The sequence below is a fragment of the Mastigoproctus giganteus genome, chromosome 4 (genome assembly GCF_048544385.1).
Source record: "Mastigoproctus giganteus isolate SK-2022 chromosome 4, ASM4854438v1, whole genome shotgun sequence".
Classification (NCBI taxonomy): domain Eukaryota; kingdom Metazoa; phylum Arthropoda; class Arachnida; order Uropygi; family Thelyphonidae; genus Mastigoproctus; species Mastigoproctus giganteus.
Window position 1 is genome coordinate 1,509,646 of NC_143578.1, and position 16,801 is coordinate 1,526,446.

Sequence of the window (16,801 nt, forward strand, 5' to 3'; positions counted from 1 at the left end):
TGGGCTGAGAGGTGGCAAATGAAGTTTAACATTGACAAATGTAAAGTACTACACATGGGAAACAGCAACCCCAGAGCAACGTATCAACTCTGTGGTACAACACTGACAGTGGTAGAGAATGAAAGGGACTTGGGGGTGGTTGTGCAGGCAGATATGAAGTTCTCTGAGCAGTGCAGACGGGCTGCAAGAGTAGCTCATGGAGTATTGTCAATGATATACAGGAATTTTTCCAGCAGGGATAAGGAGGTGATTATTCCATTGTATAAGGCGATGGTCAGGCCACACCTAGAGTACTGTATACAGGTCTGGAGGCCTCATTTCAAGAAGGATGTAGAGCTGCTGGAACGAGTACAGAGAAGGGCAACAAGATTAGTGAATGGAACAAAGGGGTGCTCTTACGAAGAAAGGCTTAAGTTTTGCAAATTACAGTGTCTGGAGACTAGGCACCAGCGAGGTGATCTGATAGACGTGTATAAAGCCTTGAATGGTTTAAGCATGCTCAATGCTGATGGGATTCTTCCTCTAGCTCAGAAAAATCACCTGAGAGGGCATAAATTCAAATTGAGGAAAGACAGATGTAGGATAGACGTGCGGAAATTTGCCTTTAGCCAGCGGGTGGTTGGTTGGTGGAACAGACTTCCATCCCTTGTGGTGGAGGTTGATAGCCTAAACAAGTTTAAGTCTCAGCTGGACAGGTATTTTGAACGAACAGAGGGGTGAAGTGGAAGTGGTTTTTTTTTTTTTTTTTGGCTGATGCTGCATAAGCTTGCTTTCTTGCATCAAATGCCAATGCTAATGCATGTTACTACTTATATTGCTTAATTTGCATATTTCTTCATATGCATATATGTACATAAGCTAACATATTTTATATAATTATGGGTTCTAAAAAATTGAAAAGTGGAATAAAAAGAAAACATGTTACTTGAACTTTTTTATTAACAGCTCCTAAAATTGGCCAACCGACTGTCTGATAATAAAAAACAAAAAGAATCTATACAGACATTTGCTTTAAAATTCAATATGGAAAGTGATAAAAGCAGTGTACCAAACAGACAGACATCAAAGATTGGTGAGAGGAACAGAGGGCTTCTCTTACCATGAGAGGCTTAAATTCTGCAAGTTTCAGCATCTGGCAACTAGGCACCTGCGAGGTGATCTGATTGAGGTTCTAAGGCCTTGAATGGTTTGAGCAGGCTCAATGCTGATGATATTCTGCCTCTTGCTCAGATTACAAACCTGCGGGGGCATAAATTCAAATTGAGTTCCTTTATCTACTGGGTAGTTGATTGTTGGAACAGACTTCATCTGTCATTGGGGAAGTTGCTAGCTTAAAAAAATTCAAGGAAGAACTGGACAAACCTTTGGTGCAAATGGATGGGTGAAATTGGAAGTGTTTTCTTTTTTTTTTTCTGATGCTGTATAAGCTTGCTTTCTTGCATCATATGCCTCTACTAATGCTAAAATTAAATATTAAGGTGTCAAAGAGTTCATATCAAGTGGTTATATAACACTAGTATTGTTTGATTAGATGAGAATGATTTGTTTACCTATCAAAAAAACAGAAGGTAAATGAAAAAAAAATGGCAAAACAAAAAAAGCAATAATTCTCATGCAGGTAAACGATAATTAGTATCAGTAGCAAGTCTGTTATTGCTTTAGGTATATACAGATGTAAAAAATATTCTTGAAGCTATTAGTGAATGAGAACACAAAATACACGAGGGGTCAGTTTACTGAAAACAACATTTAATAAACATTAACAATTACAACATACATTGACTATTTGGCCAAGGATTTATAATTACATTTTTTTCTTTGGATCTACCACCGTGATGAAAAATAAAACTGTACATGAAAGAGGAGACCAAAATAATTTCTCTTATTTCTACAGGGTCTCTGATTTTTTTTTTTTACAAAAACTAAAGTACGCCTTCCACATTTATATTAATGTTATTATTTCCAAATTACGACACCTTAGCTCACATCGGTCACAATGAGTTCATTGTGGAATATTAAATATTAGGTCATGAATAATGTATCTAAAAAATGAATACAAATTACCAATTTACATTTGCACAATAAAAAGAACTGACAAGTCAGTTCACATTAGGAACATTCAGGCATCTACAATGACATTCATTTGTATGAAAGAAAGAGCAGTACTGAAGAATGATGACACAGTGAAAATAAACAATCCAAAAGTTTAAAATATTTAAGTGCACAATTCACAAAAAAAAGGTAATGTTCACTTCTATAGATTAAGTTCCCTTTTCAGGATATCGACCACTTGTTCTGCTGCACTATTCTGAAGGAATGAATGATGGTCTCCATCAACAGTATATGTTTTAATTTTTCCTTCACATACCTAAAAAAAGATTAACAATAATATGTATTTATTTCATAATATGGTTAATGACTATAATTATCTCATATTCATTGTTCATGAAATGCAATGAAAGCAATATATATATATATATACAGGGTGTTTCAAAAGTGATGGTCAGTAATTTAAAGGTGAACTGTACAGACCACAATATGCACAAAAAAGCCTAGTAAACAGTAGTCCTTAAGTGAATTGTTTTCGAGATATTGAAAATTTCTAGTTGGGATCCACCACTGACTTGCTTGTTTGTTTAGGATAGGTTATGCTCATTCTCTTGTTTCCCCTCTCTCAATGCTCTGAGACGTAGCAGGCATACTAGTACTTGTCAAAGGATAGTCGGCATGGAAAGAGGTTACAGCAACAAAGATTGTATTTCCATGTATGAGAAATCAATCAGAAATCAAACAAACAGGTTGTTAAAAATATGCAACAATATAAATAGTGTAAAGGTAGCCATTCAAAAACTCATTAAAACTCTCAACATAAATAAAATACCCACCCAATACAGCAGGTATCATATAAAAGCAGCCATACACACAAATCTTAGAACGAACCACCCTAATGTCGACCCATATACAGTCATTGAAAATACTCTAAAAATACCAAAGCAATAAATAAATTTAATCCCCATGTTTATACGGTTTTTTGCGCTCACACGAGGCGTGTTGTCTGACCGCACTACAACCCACAGCAAAAATTCCCCCCCACCTCCAGATAAAAATAAGATAAAAATAAGATAAAAATGTTATAAAATTATTAGAAAATATCACCTAGTAAGAGGCTGTATATATGTATATAGCCATACCTTAGGACATGTACACGCTGTTATGCCTTAGAAAAGCGTTACCAGCGCAGTCCGAGGTAAGGTAGAAACAAATGTACAAATAACAGTAAAAACATATGTAAATACAAAGGTAAAAACAAATGTAAATACTCATATAAATACATTATAATAAGACAAACTTAAAATCAACCACCCAACAACCAAAGAAGCACCCCCCACACACACACGGCAGACATTAGCATAGGATGTCGGGGCCTGAGGCTAATGCACCATCATGACGTAGTATAAAGTAAGTGCGACTGCGCAGTAAAAAGCTTTGCTACCTATATAACAATTAGAAGGCGGGAAATAACCTCTTTCTAATCTACAACTTTCTTAGGACAGTAGCAGTGGGTAAGAGCCTTCACAATATCAGATACTTACCCGTTGGGCTTTGTGTCCCCTATCACAGTTTGCTGTAGAGAACAATTATAAAAATTTAAACTAATATAAAAAATTAAGTAAACGAAATATTTTAAATTTAAAATGTAAATTTGAAAATTAAATTAATATAGCAAAATGGCAAAATTGGTATAGGGACAACAGAAACGGGTAGGTATGAGACATTATATCAGATGGGTTGTCAATCCACTCAAAGCCCCCGAAGAAGTAGGGCATTGACGGCCACGTGATGGAATATTCTATATTATAACATATTAGCATTAGCATTAGTAGAGGCATTTGATGCAAGAAAGCAAGCTTATGCAGCATCAGCCAAAAAAGAAAAAAAAAAAAAAAAAAAAACCCCACTTCCACTTCACCCCTCTGTTCATTCAAAATACCTGTCCACCTGTCCACCTGAGCCTTAAACTTATTTAGGCTATCAACCTCCACCACAAGGGATGGAAGTCTGTTCCACCAACCAACCACCCGCTGGCTAAAGGCAAATTTCCGCATGTCTATCCTACATCTGTCTTTCCTCAATTTGAATTTATGCCCTCTCAGGTGATTTTTCTGAGCTAGAGGAAGAATCCCATCAGCATCGAGCATGCTTAAACCATTCAAGGCTTTATACTGTGTGAGGATGCAACATACCGGAAAGAGATCTTCCAGGATTCGTATAGACTTACCAAAATATGAATCGGCTGCAAAGTACCAAAGAATTTAGAGTAAAAGAGAAACTTTCTGCTTTCAGAACAATAATAATTTGTTGACTGTAAAAATATACCTTCTGTAACAGTTATGTAAATATGTAATTTATAGATGGAATTATTAGTGAATTGTAAATATATCAGTTGTATAATGTATGTACAGAATCATCAATGTGTAAATACTATATATATTAAACATAAAATGTGTATATAATATTTCGGGACGAGACTACGTGTTCAGTATATGTAACCCACTGCACGTAGTATCTCGTACCCTGATATGTTCTTAGCACCCTCCTGGCACTTTGCCGTCCCGGGGTGGTTTCCTTATGGAAATAAACGGATAATAATAATAATAATACACCGATATCAGATCACCTCGCTGGTGCCTAGTCTCCAGACACTGTAATTTGCAAAACGTAAGCCTTTCTTCGTAAGAGCACCCCTTTGTTCCATTCACTAATCTTGTTGCCCTTCTCTGTACTCGTTCCAGCAGCTCTACATCCTTCTTGAAATGAGGCCTCCAGACCTGTATACAGTACTCTAGGTGTGGCCTGACCATTGCCTTATACAATGGAATAATCACCTCCTTATCCCTGCTGGAAAAAGTCCTGTATATCATTGACAATACTCCATGAGCTACTCTTGCAGCCCGTCTGCACTGCTCAGAGAACTTCATATCTGCCTGCACAACCACCCCCAAGTCCCTTTCATTCTCTACCACTGTCAGTGTAGTACCACAGAGTTGATACGTTGCTCTGGGGTTGCTGTTTCCCATGTGTAGTACTTTACATTTGTCAATGTTAAACTTCATTTGCCACCTCTCAGCCCATCTGCTCAACCTTTCCAGATCCTGTTGCAGCAGCATAGTGTCAGTAGTGTCCTTGACAACCCTGCCAACCTTTGTATCGTCTGCAAACTTGGACATTAAGCTTGATATACCATCATCAATATCATTTATAAATACAGAAAACAATAATGGACCCAACACTGAGCCCTGAGGGACTCCACTAATAAGATTAGTCCACGATGAGCAGTGTCACTGCTCCAATTTGTGTAGCAGTCTTCCATGTGCAACAGTATCAAAAGCCTTTCTGAGATCCAAGTATATAATATCAAAGTTATTCCCTGCATCCAGTTCTTTTGTGACTGCATCATAGTATCCAAACAAGTTGGTCAGGCAAGACTTGCCCTTAACAAAACCATGCTGTGTCCGAGCTATAACTGAAGTCTTGTCTAAATGATCCTGCAGTGCTTCTTTAACCAGTGCCTCCATTAATTTTCCTGGAACAGAAGTTAAGCTCACAGGTCTATAATTACTTGTGTCAGCCTTTGATCCTCCTTTGTGAATTGGGGTCACATTTGCACATTTCCAGTCTATGGGTACCTCCCCTGAGTCCAAGGAAGCTCTCATAATTATGGCTAAGGGTTTGCTGACTTCCTTTGCTGCCTCCTTTAATATAACTGGATAGATCCCATCCACCCCGGGTGCCTTTCTTGTGTTTATCTTCAACAGTTTCTCCTCCACTTTACTCCCAGTTATTTCAAGATTCTGTAGCTTACTGCTAGAGTTGAATACACCTCTGGCATTCCCCTTGCTGAATAACTCCTCATGTGTGAATGTCGATGTAAAATATTCATTTAGTTTGTTAGCTACCTGAGCAGGATCATCAACAGTTGACCCATCAAAATCAAGTGGACCAATCTGATTCATCCCCTTCCTTCTAGAGTTTACATAAGTAAAGAACTCTTTGCTGTTTTTCTTTGCATCCCTTGCCAAGGATTTCTCGTAATCTGCCTTCGCCTGCCTAACCTCCTTTGTAACTTGGTTGCATATCAACTTGTATCTATCATAGGCTTCTGTGTTATGTGTTAATTTGTAAGTATCCCATGCATTTTTCTTCTCTGCCATCCATTTTGGCTTAAACCTTGAACAATATTTCTTAGTTGGTATGTAAAGCCTAGTAGCTTCCAAGATAAGTTCTTTGAATGCTTCCCATTTTGAATTTGCTGTTGGTAACATCATCAGTTGGTCCCACTGTATAGAATTTAAATACTGTCTCAGTCCATCGTAGTCGCCTTTACAGAAGCAATAACCCTTCCCTTTACCCCTAATGGTAGTTACCTCTTTGAGTAAATCCCACTTCAGCACACTGTGATCACTGCCACCTAGTGGTTCATTTATCTGCAGATTCTTAATGCATGATGAATCACTGCTGATAATCAAATCAAGAGTATTACTCCCTCTAGTTGCCTCCCGAACATGCTGATGTAGAAAACAATCATCCAATAAATCCACAAAAGCCCTGCTAGTGCGTGAGTAACCAGCCCCCAAATTCCAGTCGATATCTGGGAAATTAAAATCTCCCATTATAAGACTCTCTGATTTACTGGCCTACTCTATTTCCCTGTACAGTTCCTTATTATACTCATTAGAGTCATTAGGCCTATAGCACACTCCTACTCTCAATTTTGATCTCCCAATGCTTATGTCACACCAAACTGACTCAACACTGCACTGTCCAGCGATGTCGACTGGCTTCACTTCCTTGGTTTTTATGTGTTTCTTAACTAATAGCATAACCCCTCCCCCTTCCTATCCTGTCTATCCTTTCTGTAGACGTTGTACTCCCCAAATTGCAGTTCTGCATCCCTTATATCTGTGTGACACCACGTCTCTGATATCCCAACAATATCTGCCTTTGATGTTTTGAGCAATACCTCAAATTCATCAAATGTACATATGTAAATGTATCGTTATTTAAAATTAGTATTGTCATAAACTTAACCATTAGTTTTAATATAATTTTAGCTGAAGGTAACGAAAATTCATCAGTAAAGTGTAATGAAAAATTCATTATTATATAGTAATATACTTCTTAAAATTAATATGTATAGGCCATGCTGAATTAAGATAACCTTGTTGGGATAACTTGATTACCAGATTTGTATGCACAATAATACTTATATGTCCAAACACCATTAAAAGAAAAACACATACACACATATATATATATACAGGCACGTATAATGTCCAATTGGCATACTTACAATGGCATTGTTGCACTAAAGTATTTATTAAACTATATGCTAAAATCTAATCGATTATGCAAACTAATAATATATATATAAAGCCATTACAAGCCATTTTCAACCCCCTACCTTTTAATCCTTGTAAAAATTTTTTATTTTGTTCACAAAATTTTATTTTCATTTATTTTGGTAACAAAATTATATTTTAGTAACAAAAAATTTTATTCTAATTTTTCTTTTATGTTTATGCTTTTTATCCTTTGGCTTGTGGTTTATATCAGAAATGAAGACACACGTTGTTATTTTGCTTGCAATCCTAGCTGTTGACACTTGACGGGTGAGCAGTTTTTCAAGTTGTGTGGCAATATCCTTATTTCGTCAATTTTCTAATTATTTTATTGATTTTGTAATTATTTTTCTCTTATTATACTTTTTTTTGTTGTTGTTACCTTCTGTCCCCCTTCTATCACTCTCTATCTCCCCTCGCCCCCTTTTTTTTTACTTTATTTTCCATTCTCTGCATAGGTTTTGCACTAGCTGCCTTTGACTGCATTAGACTACTTCCTCTTTTTTCCATTTTTGTGCCTTCTTGTTTACAGTTCCTTGTTCTTCTGTTCAATACATATGCCAGTCTACAAATGTGTACTATTTCTAAGCCATTACATTAAAAAGAAGTCATTAGAAATTACTCAATTTAAAAACACAGTACTGGATGGAACTTTTGATACTTTTGTTATTCCAAATTGCTAAACTCCATTACTGCAAAGTTCTTATCTGGCAGTGGACTCTAAGTTGACATATGCATATAACAGGGACAATGAATGTGAATTATAATGAAGAAAGATATTCAAATTAAAAATTATAATACTTACCAATACCGTTGCAATAAAAACTTCCTTTAATATAATAGCTTAAAAGGTTAACCTTCAAACTACAGGAATTATATAGATATCATCGTCAGATATGAGGCTGATATGTTTTAATGCAGCAACATGCAAGATTTTACGTTTTTGAACAGCAACCCCAAAATGACTTACACACTGCTGGGTGGGGTTGAATTAAGAACTGTGGAGGAAGAAAGGGATTATAATATGGTCAGACATAAAAGTTTGCTAAGCAGTGGAAGCAGGTAGCAAGGAAGACTTCCTGGAAAGATTGTGCAAGACTCAAGGGATAGAATTTTTTTCAGCTGGTCTGTACTTGTTAACAGGAGAGACTGCTTCTACACGGATGGGATACACTTAAATAGAAAGGGTGCTAGAATGTTTGCTGATGCTGATGCCAGTGTCAAGTCAGTTTGGTGTTACATAAGCATTGGGAGATCAAAATTGAGAGTAGGAGTGTGCTATAGGCCTAATGACATTGAAGAGTATAATAAGAAACTGTACAGGGAAATAGAGTGGGCCAGTAAATCAGAGAGTCTTACAATGGGGGATTTTAATTTTCCAGATATTGACTGGAATTTGTGGGTTGGTCACTCACTCACACACTACCAAAGCTTTTGTGGATTTACTGGATGACTGTTTTCTAAATCAGCATGTTCGGGAGGCAACTAGAGGGAGCAATATTCTTGATTGGATTATCAGTAGTGATTCTTCATGCATTAAGAATCTGCAGATACAGGAACCACTAGGTGGCAGTGATCACAGTGTGCTGAAGTGGGATTTACTCAAGGAGGTAACTACCATCAGGGGTAAGGGGAAGGGTTATTGCTTTCGTAAAGGCGACTATGATGGTCTGAGACAGTATTTAAATTCTATACAGTGGGACCAACTGATGATGTTACCAACAGCAAACTCAAAATGGGAAGCATTCAAAGAACTTATCTTGGAAGCTACTAGGCTTTACATACCAACTAAGAAAAATTGTTCAAGGTTCAGGCCTAAATGGATGTCAGATGAACTAATGAGACATATGGCAGAGAAGAAAAATGCATGAGATACATATAAATTAACATGTGACACAGAATCCTATGATAGATATAAGTTGATCTGTAACCAAGTTACAAAGGAGGTTAGGCAGGCGAAGGCAGATTACGAGAAATCGTAATCTTGCGTGTACACGAATGCTAGGAGTTTAGTAAATAAATTTGATGAATTTGAGGTATTGCTCAAAGCACCAAAGGCAGATATTGTTGGGATATCAGAGACGTGGTGTCACACAGATATAAGGGATGCAGAACTGGAATTTGGGGAGTACAACGTCTACAGAAAGGATAGACAGGATAGGAAGGGGGGAGGGGTTATGCTATTAGTTAAGAAACACATAAAAACCAAGGAAGTGAAGGCAGTCGACATCGCTGGACAGTGCAGTGTTGAGTCTGTTTGGTGTGACATAAGCATTGGGAGATCAAAAGTGAGAGTAGGAGTGTGCTATAGGCCTAATGACTCTGATGAGTATAATAAGAAACTGTACAGGGAAATAGAGTGGGCCAGTAAATCAGAGAGTCTTATAATGTCAGATTTTAATTTCCCAGATATTGACTGGAATTTGGGGGCTGGTCACTCACACACTAGCAGGGTTTTTGTAGTTTTGTTGTATGATTGTTTTCTACGTCAGCATGTTCGGGAGGCAACTAGAGGGAGTAATACTCTTGATTTGATTATCAGCAGTAATTCTTCATGCATTAAGAATCTGCAGATAAATGAACCACTAGGTGGCAGTGATCACAGTGTGCTGAAGTGGGATTTACTCAAAGAGGTAACTCATTAGGGGTAAAGGGAAGGGTTATTGCTTCCGTAAAAGCGACTACGATGGACTGAGACAGTATTTAAATTCTATACAGTGGGACCAACTGATGATGTTACCAACAGCAAATTCAAAATGGGAAGCATTCAAAGAATTAATCTTGGAAGCTACTAGGCTTTACATACCAACTAAGAAATATTGTTCAAGGTTTAGGCCAAAATGGATGTCAGATGAACTAATGAGGCATATGGCAGAGAAGAAAAATGCATGGGATACTTACAAATTAACACATGACACAGAAGCCTATGATAGATACAAGTTGATATGCAACCAAGTTACAAAGGAGGTTAGGCAGGCGAAGGCAGATTACGAGAAATCCTTGGCAAGGGATGCAAAGAAAAATAGCAAAGAGTTCTTTACTTATGTAAACTCTAGAAGGAAGGGGATGAATCAGATTGGTCCACTTGATATTGATGGGTCAACTGTTGATGACCCTGCTCAAGTAGCTAACAAACTAAATGAATATTTTGCATCGACATTCACACATGAGGAGTTATTCAGCGAGGGGGAATGCCAGAGGTGTATTCAACTCTAGCAGTAAGCTACAGAATCTTGAAATAACTGGGAGTAAAGTGGAGGAGAAATTATTGAAGATAAACACAAGAAAGGCACCCGGGGTGGATGGGATCTATCCAGTTATATTAAAGGAGGCAGCAAAGGAAGTAAGCAAACCCTTAGCCATAATTATGAGAGCTTCCTTGGACTCAGGGGAGGTACCCATAGACTGGAAATGTGCAAATGTGACCCCAATTCACAAAGGAGGATCAAAGGCTGACACAAGTAATTATAGACCTGTGAGCTTAACTTCTGTTCCAGGAAAATTAATGGAGGCACTGGTTAAAGAAGCACTGCAGGATCATTTAGACAAGACTTCAGTTATAGCTCGGACACAGCATGGTTTTGTTAAGGGGAAGTCTTGCCTGACCAATTTGATTGGATATTATGATGCAGTCACAAAAGAACTGGATGCAGGGAATAGCTTTGATATTATATACTTGGATCTTAGAAAGGCTTTTGATACTGTTGCACATGGAAGACTGCTACACAAATTGGAGCAGTGTGACATTGGAGGCAAATTGCTGCTACGGATAAAGGGGTGGTTGAGGGGGAGAAGACAGAGAGTGGTAATCAATGGACACTGCTCATCGTGGACTAATGTTATTAGTGGAGTCCCTCAGGGCTCAGTGTTGGGTCCATTATTGTTTTCTGTATTTATAAATGATATTGATGATGGTATATCAAGCTTAATGTCCAAGTTTGCAGACGATACAAAGGTTGGCAGGGTTGTCAAGGACACTACTGACACTAAGCTGCTGCAACAGGATCTGGAAAGGTTGAGCAGATGGGCTGAGAGGTGGCAAATGAAGTTTAACATTGACAAATGTAAAGTAATACACATGGGAAACAGCAACCCCAGAGCAACGTATCAACTCTGTGGTACTACACTGACAGTGGTAGAGAATGAAAGGGACTTGGGGGTGGTTGTGCAGGCAGATATGAAGTTCTCTGAGCAGTGCAGACGGGCTGCAAGAGTAGCTCATGGAGTATTGTCAATGATGTACAGGAATTTTTCCAGCAGGGATAAGGAGGTGATTATTCCCTTGTATAAGGCAATGGTCAGGCCACACCTAGAGTACTGTATACAGGTCTGGAGGCCTCATTTCAAGAAGGATGTAGAGCTGCTGGAACGAGTACAGAGAAGGGCAACAAGATTAGTGAATGGAACAAAGGGGTGCTCTTACGAAGAAAGGCTTAAGTTTTGCAAATTACAGTGTCTGGAGACTAGGCACCAGCGAGGTGATCTGATAGAGGTGTATAAAGCCTTGAATGGTTTGAGCATGCCCAATGCTGATGGGATTCTTCCTCTAGCTCAGAATAATCACCTGAGAGGGCATAAATTCAAATTGAGGAAAGACAGATGTAGGATAGACGTGCAGAAATTTGCCTTTAGCCAGCGGGCGGTTGGTTGGTGGAACAGACTTCCATCCCTTATAGTGGAGGTTGATAGCCTAAATAAGTTTAAGGCTCAGCTGGACAGGTATTTTGAACGAACAGAGGGGTGAAGTGGAAGTGGGTTTTTTTTTTTTTTTTTTGGCTGATGCTGCATAAGCTTGCTTTCTTGCATCAAATGCCTCTGCTAATGCTAATACTAATCTTTACTAATATTTACTAATATTTTATATGTTTTATATGTTATGGGACACAAACTTGTGTTCCGTAAATTTAGTGTGAGATGAAAAGTATTCCGCAACTAAAAAAGTTTGGGAAACGCTTGTATAAAGTAATTGTACAACTGCATTTGAAATACTATGATCAAGTATGGAGACTGCATCCAAGCTTCTTAAAAGGATCGAAAGATGGACAACTTGCCTGGTGAGATCATCAAAGATATATCCATATGAGGAAAGACTTCAAAACATGTGGGCTTAGATATGGGATACCTTAGAGGACACCTGACTGAGGTGTAAAAGATTCTCAGAGAAGAAAGTAAAATAAATGAGGGTGAAGTTTTAACTGCTATAAATGATTTCAGAACTAGGGAGTAAAAGTGAAATTGCATATTGTTTGTTTAGGAATTTTTTAGGTGCATTGGCATCGATGGCCGTAGTGCACCAGAAATTACAGAAGAGGTTTAAACTAGATTGGCTGGTGAGTTGTTAATTAGTGGTTAATGAATTACCATTATGATACAGTCTCATGAAAACTGATGTGAATAAAATGAGAATTCTGGTATACTGTCTTTTATCAACTTTTAACAGATATTTATAACTGTATTTTCATTTGTTTCTTTAGACGATTGTTTGATGTCATTATAAGTGTATTTTAAATAAGAACTGAATGATTTATAAAGAGAGCTCTGCTCTTAAATAGAAATCCTGAGAAGTGCTTTAGGTTAAAATAATACATTACAAAAATGGATTTCACCCCTAGAAAATGGTTTAAGATTGTAACTTTACATTTACATGAGGGGGATAACAGAACAGTTTAAAGTTAGTTTGGGATAAGCAAAATAATCAAGCTGAATCATGAGACAGGTTCAATTTCACCTAAAAAAAAAAGGGGGAAATGTGGTGGAAAAAAACAAAAAAAAACAAAACAAACAGCAATACAAGCAAAACAGACCCTCATATGACCAGTTCTGACTTACAAAAGGATTTGACAGTAACTGGTGTGAAAATACACAATTCATCAAGCCATCAGACTTTTAAAGGTTGGCTGGAGAGTTCATAAGTCAATCAAAGAGCAACATTTGAAATAAGCTTGAAGAAAAAAAGACTGAACTGGGCCAACAGGCATAAAAACTGTACTAAACAAGACTGTAGAAAAGTTTTCACTTTTCCGATGAAAGCCACATCGAAGTGCAGGGAATGAGACTTACACATAACAATTAAAAAATGTTTTTAGGTTCTTTTTCATAACAGGTTATTGGATCCCTTTTATCTACACATGGGATGATGAATGCATACTAATTTTAGCAACAAAGGTGCTTGGAATGGCCTGGGAGCCCCCTGCCATTCATTCAAATAAGTCATGCAATTTTCTTTTTAAAAGAAACAATATAAAGCTTGGAATGGCCCAGAAATTCCCTCGTAGAGGAAATTTCTGGGTCATTCTATAGATTCTCAATTCCACTGAAAATCTATGGAGTATCTAAAAGGACAAGCTTTAAAAACTGGCCTGTAAAATGAAAAAGAAGATGATTTGTGCTGTGATAAAGTTGTGTTTTCATGATCCAAAAATAAATAAAACTTGCAAAAATCTGACTGGTTCCATGGCTCAGTAAAGATGGTTATAAATGTCAGAGAATGTCATTTTTAATATTATGAAGTGTATTTTTAAAATTAAATTAAATTTAAATTAAGAAATAAATGTAACTTTCAAAAATCTCTCAGTTCACATTAAGTTACACAAGAGTGTAGCTATATAATTTCTATAAGTTCATGCTGTAAACTTATTATAGATTTTAATTTTCTATGCCTTCTGTCATCTCAAAGTCAAGTCACAAGATTAGTATTAGTTTTAGCCATACAATGTAAGGAAGCCACAGGTATTTGCTACACCGGTCAAATAAATTAATAAATAAAAGATAAATAAAAATATAAAATAATAATAAACAAACAATAAAAAAACATAAAAACAACATTAAAAATATAAAGAAAGATAAAAAATAAAATATATAAAAAATAGATAAGAAAATACACAGCAGTGCCACCTGCTTGTTCAGTGGTGACTAGAAATTTGGCATAAATTGTGTAAAATTATTAAATTGTGACATCACGATGAAGCTTCATCACTGAATAAGAGCTACTCCATTTATATGGCTGCGGCAGGTTTAGTAGATTGGCAGCTTAAATCCCAAGCCCGGATAAATGCTTAGGGTTGACGTCAGGAAGAGCATCTGGTCGTAAAAACTATGCCAAAACCAATAGATGTGTTCCGGCTAAGAAGTTAATCCAACTAGAGGAGAAGAGGATGTAAAGTGTGAATTGGGAACATTGAATGTGGACCCATATAACGTGGGAAAAGGCGAAGAAGAAGAAGATAAGAAAATATACTGTGCTTCTTCCCTTATGTAGATAACCATAAAGTTGATTTAGAATTTATTTTTACAAACTGTCAGCTTCCAACTGCCCATGGAGATAACTTGTTCCAGTAACCAACAACTCACTGGTTAAAAGAAAACTTCCTACAATCTTAGTCTGAAGCTCTTCTTCTGTAATTTGAATTTATGGCCCCTAGTTTTTGGAATCATTTATAACACTGAACATTTTGCCTTCATTCATTTTAATATCCCCTCTCAGAGCCTTATACACCTCGATCACATCCCCCTCTAAGGTGCCTTAAAAGGGCAATGCTTTAGAGAGACAGTATTCCAAGTGGTGTCTTTACGAATGAGATATAAGTAGGATTCTGATTCCCCCCCCCCTCTCTACTGGCTATGGCTAGATAAATCGATAGGACAGCACAGGCTTTTCTCGCCCACCTGTCTGCACTGCTCACAGAAGTGATCTGCTCATATTATAACCCCCAGATCCTTTTCTTCTTCTATTGTTTTTAATTTAACTCCACCAAATGCTGAAATTATTTTAGGGTTGCTATACTCAGGAAGTAATAAATTGCATATTGCTGCATTAAAACATAGCTGACACTTTTCTGACTATCCTCTAAGCATGTCCAAACCATCATGAAGGTGGGCTCCTTGGCACTAATTATTAACTACTCTCCCAATCTTTATAGCCTCTGCAAATTTTGACATCACACCCTCTCTCTTCTTGCTAATATTGTTAATGAAAAAAAGAAAAAAAAAAAAAAACAGCATATAAGAACTAATCCTGGGGGGGGGGGTATTCCATTTCTGTTATTACACCAATCTGAAGAATATCCATTAATCACAACCTTGTGTCTTTTACCTTGCAAACCACCTCACAATTTTGCCCATGACCCCATTATGTTCCAGCTTCTACAGTAACTTCTCATAAGGGATTGAGTCAAATATCATGCTAAAATCAAAAATAAACTAGCCTGAAATTATTCCCTTACATTCAGCTCATGAGTTACCATTTAAAAATAGCAACGGCAAAGGTTTAGTCAAATCACATTTACCTAACCTGGTTTTACAATTTTCCTTTAACAAAATCATGTTAAGGGAATATCATAAAAACCATAAAAAAATTCTGTATCCTACAGATCTCTTTCTATCAAAATATCCTGGATTGCACTCTTAATTATTGCCTCTATAAAGTTTTTCCAACCACTTAAATCAGACTGACTGATTTGTAGTTATCCACTTTGTTTTTAGAACTGCCTTTATGTATTGGTACTTCTCTAGGAATCTCTCCTGAGTCTAATAATGCCCTCATAATTAACCTTAAAGGTGCAATACACTCTCTGGTCACCTCCCTCAAAATGTGCCATCAAACATCAGAAGCCTTACTTGCCTTTAAGCTTGAAAGATTTTCTAATAAACAATCATGATATTTTAAAATTACTAATTTAATGTATCTGAGCATACTCATTACATACTTTCTTCATTATAAAGAGCCTTTTAACAGTAAAGATCGATGGAGAGTACTTATTCAATTCATTAGCAACATTAAGATTTTCCTACACCCACTGCAGAAGGGTTCAATCTTAATTGTTTTATTCTTCTTTGTATTCATATATATGAAAAACTCCTCAACCCTATACTTTGCTCTCTCAGCCAGTGCGCCTTCTCATACTCAGCCTTTGATGCCTAACCTTTTCTACAGTACTAGTGTAGACCAACTTGTAGCTTTTGTAGGGTCAAGTACTTTTCATCACTCTGTAACTTTCCATGCTGTCTTTTTCTGCTGTAATTGTCTGGCCAGCTCTTTATTCATCCTGGCATTCTCCTCATACTATGCTCAACTGAGCATCATCCTCTTACTATGTACTGATCTCTACATCCTCCTTGCTATAATTTCTTAATGGTATATATGTATTTATGTCTTCTGTGACTATTGCTTTAAAGGTATTTATAACTATTCACCCCTCTCTTTAATTATCAAGTTGACAGATGCCCGCATTTTAAACTGTCATAGTCCCCTCTCCTAAAATTAACCCTTTACCTTTAACCACTCTTATTATAGACACTCAAAAGTGTAAGGGTTATTTCAACCCTTACATTCTTGAATGCCAACCCACCACAAGGAGACAAATACCTCTGGAATGGTATTTATTATCTGGAATTTTATATTT

General features: G+C 37.0%; 1 protein-coding gene across 1 annotated transcript in view; it reads right to left on the reverse strand.

The window, feature by feature from the left end:
- Positions 1–1,839: 1,839 nt before the first annotated feature.
- Positions 1,840–16,801, reverse strand: part of FASN1 (Fatty acid synthase 1) — a 371,433-nt gene continuing 356,471 nt past the window's right edge. Inside the window, exon 29 of the mRNA XM_090372546.1 lies at positions 1,840–2,368. Coding sequence (XP_090228672.1) covers positions 2,255–2,368 — 114 coding nt within the window. The 3' untranslated portion in view covers positions 1,840–2,254. The remainder of the gene's footprint in view (positions 2,369–16,801) is intronic.